At 42.1% G+C, this 14,885-nt stretch overlaps 1 protein-coding gene and 1 long non-coding RNA gene across 3 annotated transcripts in view; both read left to right on the top strand.

Annotated features, from left to right (window-relative positions):
• The first annotated feature begins 3,820 nt into the window (after positions 1-3,820).
• The window catches only part of LOC311022208, a 41,929-nt gene continuing 30,864 nt past the window's right edge, over positions 3,821-14,885 (top strand). Inside the window, exon 1 of the long non-coding RNA XR_014598096.1 lies at positions 3,821-3,955. This is a non-coding gene — a long non-coding RNA (uncharacterized lncRNA). The remainder of the gene's footprint in view (positions 3,956-14,885) is intronic.
• On the top strand, positions 11,676-13,721 carry LOC311022326 (uncharacterized protein). Of its 2 annotated transcripts, none has more exons than XM_084023512.1 (5): positions 11,676-11,763; positions 11,852-12,169; positions 12,269-12,347; positions 12,959-13,028; positions 13,111-13,721. In XM_084023512.1, the coding sequence occupies exons 1-5, from the start codon at positions 11,688-11,690 to the stop codon at positions 13,210-13,212; spliced, it is 645 nt and encodes a 214-aa protein (XP_083879638.1). In that variant the 5' UTR covers positions 11,676-11,687; the 3' UTR covers positions 13,213-13,721. The 2 variants fall into 2 exon arrangements, with proteins under 2 accessions (XP_083879638.1, XP_083879637.1); XM_084023511.1 differs by having other exon boundaries at positions 12,956-13,028.

Here is a 14,885-nt window from a genome sequence, read left to right as displayed (position 1 = left end):
CATTAATACATTAAATCCAGTCCTGTCACTTTAAGGAACTTTGTTTTGACTTTTTTTTATATTGCTCTTTGTCTTTGAATATGTTCTCGTGTTTATGATGGTTTTAATAGAAGTACACTGTGTTGAATGTCCTTCATGCCCAGTGAGCTCAGCATGGATAGCTCCAAACAAAATGTTTGTTCATGGCAATAAATTTACCTCAACAGGGTTAAATTAGGTGTCTGTGCCCTCTAGTGTTCGGTGAGTGAATTACAGGGGTGTGATTCAGTCTGAATACATTTCATATCAGAGACCAGGGCTGGACTGGCCATCGGCCCTTCGGGCAAATGGGCCGAGCCTTTTTTTTTTATTTTTTTCACTAATGGTACTAGGAGGGCAGCAGCGCTTATTATAAGGGGAAATCCTCGCGGCTGGTTTGGTTCATCAACGTTCTGTTTCCCCCGTCGCCATGGCAAGGCGTCCCCCGCGCCGACCCCCCTTAGCTGCGCGAGTTTGACAGTGCGTGCGCGTATGTCAAAACCAAAACACCAAGGAAGGCTGAGGAATAGTCACCCACTTATATTAATAATAACAATAGTCATAATAAACTGATAGTATAAAGCAGCCATCCCCAATTAGCGGCCCGCGGGCCAAATCCGGCCCGCAAGAGCAAAGTGTCCGGCCCGTGCGGACCCAATGACACTATGCAATAACCTGCTGAAATAAACAGTTCTGTAAAGTTGGAAATATATTCACAGATTCGGGATCAATAAATCTGAAGAGAAACGTTTTCAAACACAAATGATGCCTCTTCCCCACCGTAATATCATAGACTACGAGCTACAAGCACCAAAACACAGATTTTTTACATAAATAAGCCGTCCGGTCTGGACGGAGAACATTGATCTCTATGTGCAGCCGGGCGAGTGCGCAGAGACCGTCTGCAAATTACAAGACAAAAGCAAGAAGCTGCAAACAAAAATCATTAACTCCACTGTTATACAATATTGTTTTCCTCTTGTGCACCACTTGCTGTAGTGCTGTTGTTTTTTGTTGTTGATCAAAATATTCTCCAGGGGCATTCAAATAAATAAATCGTTGATATTGGACTTATTTTCTTTCATTTTTATCTGTCCCTCAACACAGGCTATGACTACTACTACTATCTGCTACTACAACCAAATACCACTGGCAGTACTAATCATTACAATAATAATACTTCAAATAATAGCAGCAACAATAATAACATGTGCACATCAAATAATGTTTAGTGATCCAATGAAAAAAAAACAGACAATTTGGCCCTCGACTTGGCAACCTGGGCATAATTTGGCCCTCAGTGAAAACTAATTGGGGAACCCTGGAAGGCTCAGCACTGTGTTTTAGTCATTTTTGTTTTCATCTTTTCTTGAATGCTGCAACTCCTCAACCCCATTTAGTATGTCAACATTTTGTATTAGTACCAGCAGTTTGTAAGAAATTGGTCAGTAAATGATGTCATATTTTGGTTCTCAAAATTCACCAAATTGATGCATTAAAATGAAATCTATTAAAATTTTTCTCCCGGGGGGGCATGCCCGGGACCCCCCTAGAAGATCACAAGCCCCCCCATGATAGAATCCTGTGGGAAACACTGCTATTGGTACACAAAACTGGTAGATCGGCCCCTAAATCACGATTGATTCTGGGCTGGACCAATTACAGCCGAGGGGCGATGCCCGACAGTGTACAAGCATTGTCACAAAAAAGTTTGTTCATAGGCTTCATTGTCTTTCCATCGATACATGGTGGGCTGAAAATGCCCGGGCCAATTTTTGGTCCTAGTCCAGCCCTGTCAGAGACTCCACTAAAGCAGTTTTATTTTTAAATAATTTTCAGGCGTAATAATTAATCCACAGGAGCCGTTCTGCAAACGATGCTAACGTGGTCTTCAGAACAAGGGAGGTAATACTTTCAATTTAGCGAAGCACCTGAAAGACCGTCATCCGGATTTGTTTAGAGAATTCTATGCTCCTGCACTACGTTTTGTATGTGTGATGACATTTTTGTAATTTTCAAATATTTTCATCAAGAAGTTCATGTTTACATTTCAAATACATCATGGGATCTTAGAAAATCCATAGAAAATTATCTCATCTCAGAAAATTAATCTTAATCTTTTTTTATATATATATATATTAGTTTTCCTCTGTAAAACCTTGAACTAGCAAAGAAAAGGTGAAAAATGTGGTGAAAAATTGTGCATCTTGTTAGCAGAATGGCTGCACTGCTACATTCACTGTTTTGTTTTTGCAAAGTACCTTGATGCCTGGAAGTCTGGAATGTGTCTGGGAACACTTGTTGTTGCACTATGACCATTACTTGCACTTTATTGTGTTGTTCTATGCTCGTGCACTATGTGAATACCATATCAACATTTCATAGTTGGGGGGGACAATAAACAGTAACATTTTAGAGAATAATTCTAAGGGGGGACAAGGAATACAAGTTCTAGCCTGTCTTTTATACAGCATCTTTTACCGCAATTTGACGCTTTTGTCTGTCTATCTCTCCAACAGGTAGGCAGAAGAGCTTTTTTAGCACTTTCTGAGTCCACCTGCACATGTCTAGATTAAAAAAATTCACATGCAATGAATAATCTACAGCTTCAGAATGAATATCATGTGTAATAATAGGATCTGACACTTGTGACAATACTGCTAAAAAAGATTAAGTTGTGATAATTTAATTGTAAATTGACAGAGACAGCAACATTTGACTCAGAAATGAAAAAAATCTGTTTTAAAAACAAAGTAGATACAGTATCTACTAGTTAACTGAACATATTTCAAGACAATTAACTCTGGATAACTGGATAAAACCTTCCTGGAAATAAATCTAAAATGTCACTAAGTAAGTACGTCTGATTCTGGCCTCTTACCCCGCGGAGCACGGTCTGAAATCCGTCGACCAGCTTTAGTTTAGTTTAGTTTAGTTTAGTTTATTAGGATCCCCATTAGCTGGGGAACAGACCCAGCTATTCTTCCTGGGGTCCAGCAGACCATCACATTTCAAGCTCTGCCGTTATGAGTAAACACACTGAAGACTGACTGAACCCAAATTCAACAAAAAGGGATTTTATGACTTTAGTGAAGGTCAACTTGAAGATGTGTGTTACTAACACTGCAGGAGAAGATTATTCTGGAATGCAAACAGTTGTACTACACACTCCTGTTACTGTGTTGTTCATGTCATGAGTCCACGGTCAAGCTAGCAGGTTTAAGCTTTTACTTAAAGAACCATACCACTGTTACTAAATGTCATTGTCCATTGACAACGTCGGCCACCTAGTTTATCAAAATGTTTTGTTTTTTAAGATATTTTGTTTGTTTTGTCCGTATTCAATAAACATTACAGAATGTCAAGGTGAGTTAAAACTCACCTCGTCGTTAAAATCCTCCTTCTAGCTCAAACTCAGGTTCCAAATTCAGTTCTCGTAAGAAACCATTTCCCCAGGCGTCTTGACTCAGTTGTGATTGATAGCTCAAAGAACAGAACCAAAGTATAAAGAAGGTCAATAATTGGCTCTAAGTTAAACCTCAGACTTTCAGGATTTCAGGCTCGTACCGACACTCAACAGTCGCCCCATAAAATGAATTATTATTCATACATGTTCTGAAGTTGTTTTCTGACAAGTATCATCTTCTCTACATTGAATTGCGGATTGTAAAACAACGTTGACCATGCATTGCGAGAATTTTAATGGCTTTTATTAGATTAATTTTAGATAAAAATAAAATAACGTGGTTATCTTCACAAGCTTCATTATGCTAAGCCCAGCAACTTAAGAGCTAATGGTGTGAAGTTAGAATTAGACTGATATGGTCCTTTTTAATGCTTATTTTAATGCTGTTTAGGAAGCAATGTTTACCATATTCATAATCTAATTTCAGCTGTTTAGCGTGCTAATATTTCATAATTACCAGTAACGACACTAGTGTGGCTAAAAATGAAAGGTTACTTTGGCTGTCAAAGTGTCCACCTGGCACGAAGAGAAGTCCAATGATCTTTCAGAAAGGCAGCTATTTCTTTTTTTCATTTCAAGCATTAATTCATTTATTCACAATTGTATGTTTTATAGTGTGCACTAGTTTTGCATTTTCTGCTGCTGAATTTTTACAAGCATTTCTTATGTAAAGGGGAAATGTTGCACCTTTTTACGTGGATATCCAAGCTGTTTTGATAGTAATAATACATTCTTAAGTTGACTTCTATATAGACGGAGAAAGCATCATTGGCTGGACATCCAGATAAACAGTGGCAAATACTTCCTTTGGTTTTTGGTTTTAGTTTTTATATAAGTAGCTTCAAATTATTTTTATTTTGTGGAAACATTTTCAGTTAAACTGATGCAAACTGTTAATACTGGAAATCTGCAGCTTTTGCACAAATCTGTCACAGGTCTTGGGGAGTACTACTGCATAAGTGAAAACAAGTTGTGTCAAACCCTTTTTTGGCTCCAGGGGGAGCTGTGTGAACTCTGATGAATTGCCTCTGGTCATGTCACTTGAGTCGGGGTCGAATGGGGCTGAAGGCTACACGTTGGAGAGAAGTGATCTGCAGCCCGCTCCTCATCACTGTTTGACACTATAGTGACTCGAGACTAACCGAACCGTCTGTGCTCAAGTTAACCGTTCCAACTCTCTTCTGGAGATCCTTTTCCAGGATATTTTCAGTGATGATCTATCTGGTTAACAGACAGGGATCATGCCATGAACAACATTTTTATATGAATCATTGTGGTCTGGACAGCTACAATGTTGCCTTTGTGTCAAATTTAGACTTTACCTAATTATACAAAAATGAGAGTCACATTTGCTCAGATTATTAACTTCCACTGACTCTTTATAATAAAATAGAGATATACTGTATATTATTATATGCATAAGAGTCTTCAATGAGGCTAATTACACTCGCTGTGAGTTATCACCCATTTCACCGTAACAATGCAGCATTGCCTTTTAAAGTGAGAATGCATTGTGGGTAATGCATGTTTTTCAAGGAAGACGAATGGATGATATATCTGGTGATGCTGCATCTGCTTTAATTTTTCGAACTGTGCGTTGTGAGTCTGACAATGTTTCAAGTTAGCAACACTTTGTCTTCTCTCCAACCTCCACTCTAGCACCCAATGCACATAACAGCAGGGACAGACTGTTTTGGTCTATCTGTAAAAGTCAAAAGTGACATCAAGCATGAGGAACTGGTTTCGTTAACATTGAACTGAGACCACAGTCTTGCTTAAACCTAACCACGTGTGCAGCTCAGAAGGCTAACCCCACCATGTTCTGTGCTTTCTACGTGTCCATCGACGTGTATTTGTCAGAATCATAACATCCGCCAATCAGGGTTGACCACAGTCACCTCTTTTAAGTTGAATTGAGATCAGTTGCACACGCTCAAGCGCACACAGATGTGTGTGAAATATTAAACACCAACTCGAAAAAGGACACACGTTGACAGCAGATTTGCTCTCGCCGTGATCTGCGAGCACGGGGGAAGATAAATACTTAATCAGACAAACTGTATAATCTCTCCTCATGCTGCAACGTCCAACAAACAATACATATTCCATCTCCGACTCGTCTCTGCCACCACTGGTTTCAATTCACGCACCGTGCACGTACAAACGAGCAAATCATACAGTATTCAGGATGGAGATCGGAGGTATTAGGTCTTGTGATGTCTCTGTGTTCTGCCAGGGGGTTTTCCGGAAGGCATCTCAAATATTCACAAACAACCATCATCACCTGAAAGGGTCAGAGAGTAGCCACGGTCACACAGAAGCACAAACGCATGCAGCAAAATATTCAATTAGGTTTTTTTTTTTTGCTCATGGAGTTTTTCTATAATCACATTTTTTCTATTCATCGTTCTTTCTCTCTGAGGCCTGCAGAAGAAATGTGACGGGTGTCAGAGTGTGTGTGTGTGTGTGTGTGTGTGTGTGTGTGTGTGTGTGTGTGTGTGTGTGTGTGCGTGCGTACAGCTCAAGGGCTCCTGGTCTTGACAAGGAATGTATTCTTGAGGCTTGTATGGTGCATTAATGTCGGAGAGCCTTGCACAATAATATGATCATGCTTAAGCTCTCTGGTTTCCTTCTGTATGTCATGATCTGTGTTTTTGTCATGTTCTGTTTCCTTGGTTTTGATTTCCTGTTTTATTTTGTCCTCAGTGTCATTTCCTGTCTCGTACTTCCTGGTCCTTGTTGTTTCCGCTGTCTTGACTCCCCCACCCTCTCGTGTTGATTACCATGCCTGCCCTGATGTGTTTCACCTGTTCCTCGTCAGCTCCCTGCCTCCCTGTGTATATAGTCTGTGTGTTTCCCCTGTCTCATTGGTGGGTCATTGTCGATGTAGCTGTCGCTGTCTGTCACTCCCTCTCACCACGTCATGTCCCTGGATCTTTCTTTGTACCTGCGTCCTGCCTCCCGTGTCCCTTTGTGTTCTGGTTTCTTTCGTAAGTGTTTCTTTTTACGGTCATGTTTTTGCCTTGTGGTCTCCCTGGTTTGATACTTTGTTTTTTGTCTTAGGTTTTGTTTTGTATTTAGTTTATTATTGAAATAAATCTTTCTTTTAACTGCATTTGGGTCCTCACCTCCCCTTTTTTCTGAGTCTCTGTCTTGCCCCGAACCTGACAGAATGACCCAACCCAAAGAGGACCTAGCAGCTCATGGTCAGGACATTATCAGGTGGGTTCAGGACTTTATGACGAATCCTGCGAGCAGGGCTCGCCAAGTTGCTGCCAGCAAACCTTTTTTAAAGCCGCAGCTAAGCCATCAGCCCATGTCTCAGCCACAGCCATGCTAGCAGCTAACGCCGCAGTCACAGCCATGCCACCAGACCATGTCTCAGCCACAGCACAGCTTCCCAGCTCCTGCCCGAACCCATTTAGGGGTACTCGTCTGGCCCTGGGAGGGCCAAGGAGCATCCAGCTGGCTAACCGGCAGTTGGCTCGTCGTTTGCCAGCCTCGAGGAGGAGGTGCAGCACGAGGAAGCGAGCCTCCCCGATGCTGCTCACATCGGTTCTGACGGGGGTCCGTCCATCACCAGTTCCAGCGGAGGCCCGCCCGTCCAAGCTACTAGCCCAGGTCTTAGCCACAGCCAAGCTACCAGCCCAGGCCTCAGCCACAGCCAAGCTACCAGCCCAGGCCTCAGCCAAAGCCAAGCTACCAGGCCAGGCCTCAGCCAAAGCCAAGCTACCAGGCCAGGCCTCAGCCAAAGCCAAGCTACCAGCCCAGGCCTTAGCCACAGCCAAGCTACCAGCCCAGGCTTTAGCCACAGCCAAGCTACCAGCCCATGCTGCAGTTCCAGCCATGCTACCAGCCCACGCTGCAGTTCCAGCCATGCTACCAGCCCACGCCGCAGTTCCAGCCATGCTACCAGCCCACGCCGCAGTTCCAGCCATGCTACCAGCCCACGTCGCAGTTCCAGCCATGCTACCAGCCCACGTCGCAGTTCCAGCCATGCTACTAGCCCACGCCTCGGTCACAGCCAAGCTACCAGCCCACGCCTCGGTCACAGCCAAGCTACCAGCCCACGCCTCGGTCACAGCCAAGCAACCAGCCCACGCCTCGGTCACAGCCAAGCAACCAGCCCACGCCTCGGTCACAGCCGCGCCACTAGCCCACGTCTCGGCCAGTGGCCTTCAGTCGGTGGCCCGGTCGACACGTGCCAGTGGCCTTCAGTCGGCGGCCCGGTCGACACGTGCCAGTGGCCTTCAGTCGGCGGCCGGGTCGATCCCGGCGGAGGATCGTCCGGCACCAGCCCAGACGGGTCCGTCCGACGCCTGCTCCACGCAGTCGTCTGGGAGTCCGCTCGTCACCCGTTCCTGTTCCAACGGGGGGCCGTCCTGCGCTTGCTCCACGCAGCCTTCGGGAGGTCCGCTCGTCACCCGTTCCTGTTCTGACGGGGGGGCCGTCCTACGTCTGCTCCACGTCACCTTTCTGAGCAGCCCCGTCGGCTAGGTCACCCTCATGCCCGGCCTCCTGAGCGGTCCCGCCCGCTAGGTTGCCCTCATGCCCGGCCCCCAGACCCCCTCCACCCACCCTACGTATCCTGAACCCCTCCTCCTGGCCCCCTCCACCCACCCTACGTATCCTGAACCCCTCCTCCTGGCCCCCTCCACCCGCCCTACGTATCATGAACCTTGGGGACGTCTGGGATCCGTCCCTTGAGGGGGGGGGGGGGGGGGTAATGTCATGATCTGTGTTTTTGTCATGTTCTGTTTCCTTGGTTTTGATTTCCTGTTTTATTTTGTCCTCAGTGTCATTTCCTGTCTCGTACTTCCTGGTCCTTGTTGTTTTCCGCTGTCTTGACTCCCCCACCCTCTCGTGTTGATTACCATGCCTGCCCTGATGTGTTTCACCTGTTCCTCGTCAGCTCCCTGCCTCCCTGTGTATATAGTCTGTGTGTTTCCCCTGTCTCATTGTTGGGTCATTGTCGATGTAGCTGTCGCTGTCTGTCACTCCCTCTCACCACGTCATGTCCCTGGATCTTTCTTTGTACCTGCGTCCTGCCTCCCGTGTCCCTTTGTGTTCTGGTTTCTTTCGTAAGTATTTCTTTTTACGCCGTGTTTTTGCCTTGTGGTCTCCCTGGTTTGATACTTTGTTTTTTGTCTTAGGTTTTGTTTTGTATTTTATTATTGAAATAAATCTTTCTTTTAACTGCATTTGGGTCCTCACCTCCCCTTTTTTTCTGAGAGGGCTTTTTTCACCATTTGGACAAAAGGAAATGCATTGGCGTGTGACACACACACACACACACACACACACACACACACACACACACACACACACACACACACACACACACACTCTGTTACAACAAACACATACACTCAAGCCTTACAGAGTTGGAGGGGCCATGTGGGCAAACCAACATAAGTATGCTGTTAGACCAGACATGTAACCACACACACACACACGAGACATACTGTACATTCAAAAAGCGTCTCTGCAACCATCAAACAAATTGAATTTTTCCCCTTGTGGCAGTCCTCCACAGACCTTTTGTCAACCAGTGCCCTTATCTTCAGCCTATAATCAAATTCTGCTCCATCAACCCACCGAGAGAGAGGGAGAGGGAGGGAGAGAGAGAGAGAGAGAGAGAGAGAGAGAGAGAGAGAGAGAGAGAGAGAGAGAGAGAGAGAGAGAGAGAGAGAGAGAGAGAGAGAGAGAGAGAGAGAGAGAGAGAGAGAGAGAGAGCACAGTAACACTTTAATATATCCCCAGATTTACAGTGTCATTTCATTGAATGCCAAAAAAACGGCCCTTACTGGTATTTAAATGTTGGTAGAGTGTAAGAAGACAAGATTAGCGGAACAACTGGACATTTTAGAGGAAAGCAGAAATAAATTAGACTTTATATGATGTTTGTACTTCATATGTACACACACACACACACACACACACACTTTCTTTAGATAATGCTGACCTACTACTTTGCGGATGTGAAAAGTAGTAAGTCAGAAAAAGATGATGACAGCAGCCCCTGCTGGTGATAATACAACCAGAGCACTTCCTCACCATTCACTATTCTAAAGCCTTCTCAGCCTTTTACTCTTTATTCACCTCCACCAAGCTTCCCTCTCCCCACATCATCAACTCTGCTGTGAACAGCCTGGGGATGCCTGGCCTGGTCTTTGGTACGCTGTATACAGCAGCTCCTGGCATCGACATGACAATCTGAATCATAGATTAGGTCACCAACAGGCCGTTAAGTTTCTAAATTCGGACGGGGCGCTTCTTTTTTGACCGGCGCCGTCACTTTGCGGTACTTTTTTTTTAGCGGATCAGGAAATCCACTGTCCAATTGCATTGTTAAGTCAACCCACGTGAGGCTACTCAGCCAATCAAACATGTGCATTCCAGCGCCTCTGAATACAGAGGTGAGAAACAGGCGGCAGACAGAAAGCCGAGTGAGAAGACAGACAGGCAGCGCGGCGCCAAGTGGACAGCGGAAAGGGTGCTTTCAACCCAGAATGGACGGACTCTTTCATGTTAATTATTCCCATAATGAAAAATAAAGCTACACTTGATTTTATTTTTCCAAAACGAATTACTTTATTTTAAGATACACAATTTAAAAAGAGCTTTATTCATTTTCACTATAATTTCCTTAAAGAAAGAACAAAGTTGTTCATATACAGTATTATGTATGTATAATAAATGTTAAGTTACAATAAATACTGTCTTAATGTTTTTGAATTATTCTTTCTTCATGTGATTTGACAACCAGTTACATGCAGACGTTGATACAACTACTAGGCTACTTCAATATGTATTACACTAAATCATAACACAAGTTAGACATTATGATGTTCCGGACCTTTTCTTGAGGACATTTTCTCCGACTGGACCTATTTTAATTTTAGCCCCTCATCTCAACGCTGTGCAAATCTGGGTGATGTGTATTTGAAGCGTGAACACGTGCCAACTGTCTACATCTTGAACCTTTGTAAAGTGTGAGTTTCCTGTTTGACAGTTGATGGTGTGGAGTGTGTGTTTGGGCAGCAATAAAGGAAATGAGAGTCATATAGTGGTGGAGCCTTTGCATGCCCGAGAGGTGGATATACACGTGGACATTAAAGCTAAGGCAGAGCCGGCTGTAACATGTTCTCATTTGTTAAACAAATGTATCCTGATGGGATCTGCAGGTTAACAGCATTTCAAGTGAATTAAGTTGCAATAAAAGTTTTCTTGAAGAAGTCAATTTCTGATGCAGTAACTTCTCTTCATTCATCACATTCATGAAGATACTATACGTTTTGATCAACTTTCTCTTCAGTGTGAAGAGGAACAGTGTAATGAATCTGCCAGAAAGTCTGAAATAAATGTTCCTCGTCTCCTATGACCTTATGACTAATTATAGATAAATACATACAGAATATTCTCCTTCCCTTTGTTGTTCTTTGAGATGCTCAGTATTTAGATTGACTCCATTTGCAAATACCTTCTGAAACAATTGTTGTCAAGGAGCTAATCATTCTAAAAATATAATTGTCAATTTATAAGAAATTTCTAATATTCCAAATGCACTGTGCTGAAGTGCATACAACAAGAAACATTCATACATGAATGCAATAATGTAATCTACCATTGAGAAAGGAAACATTGTGCACAATCATCAATGATGCAATAATAACAAACACTATAGAAGTATATGACTTGTTGCCACGAGTGTGAGACAACATACACAACACAGGACACTGAAACTCAAACAGCTAAATGGAATTCAGTCATTTTACTTACACCTGTGCATTTCCTGGTGTGAAACTTCAAAATGCTTTCTGTGAAAATCTTTGCAATATTTGTTTGTGAAAACTCCCTCGACTATATAGGGTTACAATGTGGTTGGAATGTATTCATCAAGTGGTTTTCCTGCAGCAGAACGTTGCACAAGTGTGAACACCTTATATTTCCGTTGATGCACAAATTAAATGAGGAATATGATTATTAATGGTATAAGTTTAACAGTTATGCTGTTTTAAAGAAAGAAGAAGTTATATTCATGTACAGTTTTAAATATTCCAACTGACTCTGAAGTGACATAATACATATCTCTTAACTCTGAGCAGCCAAAACAACTAAGCACTTCCTTTTCTCTGTGCCTCCACCTCAAATACATTTCAGAGGAGACACTGAAGTTTCAGTTAGTCTTTCTGTCGGTGTGATGGTCATCATGTTCAGCCTGAACCGAGCAGCTCCGCTCTCCATTCAGCTACTCATTATGTGCCAAGTCTTTGCAGGTACAATGAATATATGTTTGTGTGATGCTTTTCTGTATTTCATTACAGGTTGTGTTTTTAATAACTTTCTTGTCTCCTTCAATGTTAGAGAATTATCCAGTTGAGGAGAGGAATATGACGGTGACCAGGGGAGACTCCATCAACTTCACCTGCAACATATCCGTGGGAAATGTAGTCCAAATCAGGTGGACCAAAGATAGTTTTTATTTTGCACATTCAAACTCAATCAATCTGACTTTTTCAAATTTCACTTCTCAAAGACTGAGAATAGACGAAAACATACCTTTACAGATGAATATTTCTGATGTTCAGCATGAGGATGAAGGACTCTATAGATGTATTGTAGATGGCAATAAAGGATCCAGGACTATTGAGTGGAATTTAACAGTGTCTGAGGAACATGAAGGTAGGTAGAGCAAAACAAATCCCACATCTCATCTCATCTAATCTAATCTAATCGTTTATACACCCGTACTTGTATTAATTCACATCTGATTTTGTGCAGATAGCAGACCATTGTGGTACTTTCTATACACACTCACAGCTGTTATTGGATGTATTTTATGTGCTGCCTGCTTCTACTGGTGAGTAATATCTTTAGCTTTCAGAGTTATGTACAGATTATTTTAACTCTTCTCAGCTCTGGTGCAGAGTATCTCTCTACTGACAACTAAGCTTGATTTGATTCCTCACATATAGCTTTTTCTCTACTTAAACCCTCATCCTACCAACACATTTTAAAACTGGTTACCCCAAGAATAAACTACTGTAAGACACAACAAGCTATGTGATGAATGTCACCCGAAGAAGAAAACAAGCGATTAATACACGATATTTTACAGTCAATTTGTGTAAAACAAAAAATAGACAGACCACATGAGGAAATAAGTGTCTGCTGGTCTGTGTCTTCAAAATGACTGACAGCGAGTGGGTGTTACTTTAAATTAGGACATATGGTAAACATCAACTCAATAAATAGTTCCATAACGGAAGTAAGACAACATAAGACTGACCAGAATGTCTCTACAAATGTAAATTAACGTGAAAAGGAACATCATTTGTTTTTGCTGAAATTGTCTTTGATGGTTGGGTAATTGATTGAAATTCTAGGAACCCAGTATCTTCTGAAACAGCTGTTGACAGCTTTGTCATTATAAGACTTTGAGGCGATTAATTAAGAACTGTATTTCAGCAGGAAACTCTCCGCCATGACACCAAACCAGAACCCAGTCCAGGACCAGTTTGAACTACAGTCAGGAGCACAGGTCAGAAGAACTTTGTCATCTTCTTTGCTTTTCTTTCTCTGAGACGGGGTTGAGCTTTAATGTTCCCTTTCCATCCCTTTAGGTGACCCTCCCTCAACAGCAGAGTGGTACAGTCAGTAGGGCAAATAACAAGCAGAGGAGTCAGTACACAGAGAGGCTGAATTCAATCTATGGCCTCTACTGAGCTGACGAGCCATTTAAATGAAAGTTACACAAGAGCCGTGGACAAACCTGGTGCTTCATGGGAAGGCACTCAGAGGGAGGACAGCGGGGTCACTGATGCCTTTGTACATTAATACATTAAATCCAGTGCTGTCAGTTTAAGGAACTTCGTTTTGACTTTTTTTTATATTACTCTTTGTCTTTGAATACGTTCTTATGTTTATGATGGTTTTATTAGAAGTATGCTGTGTTGAATGTGCTTCATGCTCAATGAGCTCAGCATGGATAGCTCCAAACAAAATGTTTGTTCATGGCAATATATTTAAGCCAACAGGGTTAAATTGGGTGTCTGTGCCCCCTACTGTTCCATGAGTGAATTACAGGGGTGCTATTCAGTCTGAATGCATTTCATATCAGAGACTCCACTAAAGCAGTTTTATTTTTTAATAATTTCAGTGAATGACATCTCTGAGTGCGTGCACTCTATCTCACTATTTTACTTATGCAAAACTGACAAAATGTACATTTTTACTATCCTGCCACACAAAAAAGTATATAATTTGTAATTGTGAGGCAAATAAATTAAGTGAGAGGAGTAAAGAAGTATTATGGAAATTCTATAATAAGGTAATTAAAAAAATATGAATAAATCGTTTATTTTGTTTAAAACCAACTGGCCATATTGTTATCTAAAGCCCCCAGTTGGGTGAGTGGTGATGCTCCTGCCCCCGGATGTGGGCATCGCAGGTTCACATCTCGGCGAAGACATCTCATGTGTGTTTTTTGTTTTGTTTTTTTGCCTGTATAATTGTCTTTAGATCAGAGAATTAGACCAACATTTTACCTTAACTATGATAAATATGTCATACAATTTCCCCAGAACCCAAATATAACTTGCAAAAACATGATAGGCATAAAGATGTTATTATTAATAGCATGTATATCCCAATGACAAAGGCATTGCTGCATGCAATTTTCAGCCACATAAATTCCTTTCAGGTGAGTTCATTAATAGGTTCATTGAATGTGTTCATTGAATTGTTGAGATAAATGAGTTGGTCAATGTAGATGCATTTACTAGGCCTATCAAAAAAAAAAAAGAGAGAGAGTTCCGGACAAAGAAAGAAGTTTCTCAAACTTCCATAGTCGGGAATTGAACCGTGGCCGGCGGCATGCAAAGCCGGTACGTTACCTCTACACTATCTGTAGCATCCCTCGCTGAAACAATGGCCAACTCTCGAACTGATGGTCCATGAAGATTTTATTTAAAACCCGTAGCATGAACACACCGTAAGAGCTGGTGAAAAGAACACACAAAAGCTCTTTAAAAGTGCACATTTTGCACAATTACACAAATCATAGCTATAAACAAGCATAATACAATCAAAGAAATTACACACAATAAGTCCATTTGAATTACCTTTCCATACATTCACATTAATTAATTGTCATTTAAAAGAAAATATTATAATCATTATGGACATTAGACTGGAGGCCAAAATGCACTTTACACACACACATTAGAAAGTGAACACATAACATTTGACGTGCAAAACATTAGCAAATCCGTAATAACAAATAAATCAAACCTTGTTCACTCCAGCAAGGTGCTATGGCTTTCCTTAATTTCTCCGTCTTTCTCTTTGAAAGTAGGTGAAAGTGGATGAAACAGCGACATCTCTCTCACCCGCCTGT

This window comes from Eutrigla gurnardus (assembly GCF_963514095.1).
Source record: "Eutrigla gurnardus genome assembly, chromosome: 12".
NCBI classification, from domain to species: Eukaryota; Metazoa; Chordata; class Actinopteri; order Perciformes; family Triglidae; genus Eutrigla; species Eutrigla gurnardus.
Note: the sequence above shows the minus strand (reverse complement) of the source record. Positions and strands in the feature narration are given on the sequence as shown.

Coding starts and splice junctions, on each gene's coding strand:
- LOC311022326 (XM_084023511.1), top strand. CDS start 11,688: ATGGTCATCATGTTCAGCCTGAACCGAGCAGCTCCGCTCTCCATTCAG. Junction 11,764..11,851: donor TATGTGCCAAGTCTTTGCAG/GTACAATGAATA, acceptor CTTCAATGTTAG/AGAATTATCCAGTTGAGGAG. Junction 12,170..12,268: donor AGTGTCTGAGGAACATGAAG/GTAGGTAGAGCA, acceptor GATTTTGTGCAG/ATAGCAGACCATTGTGGTAC.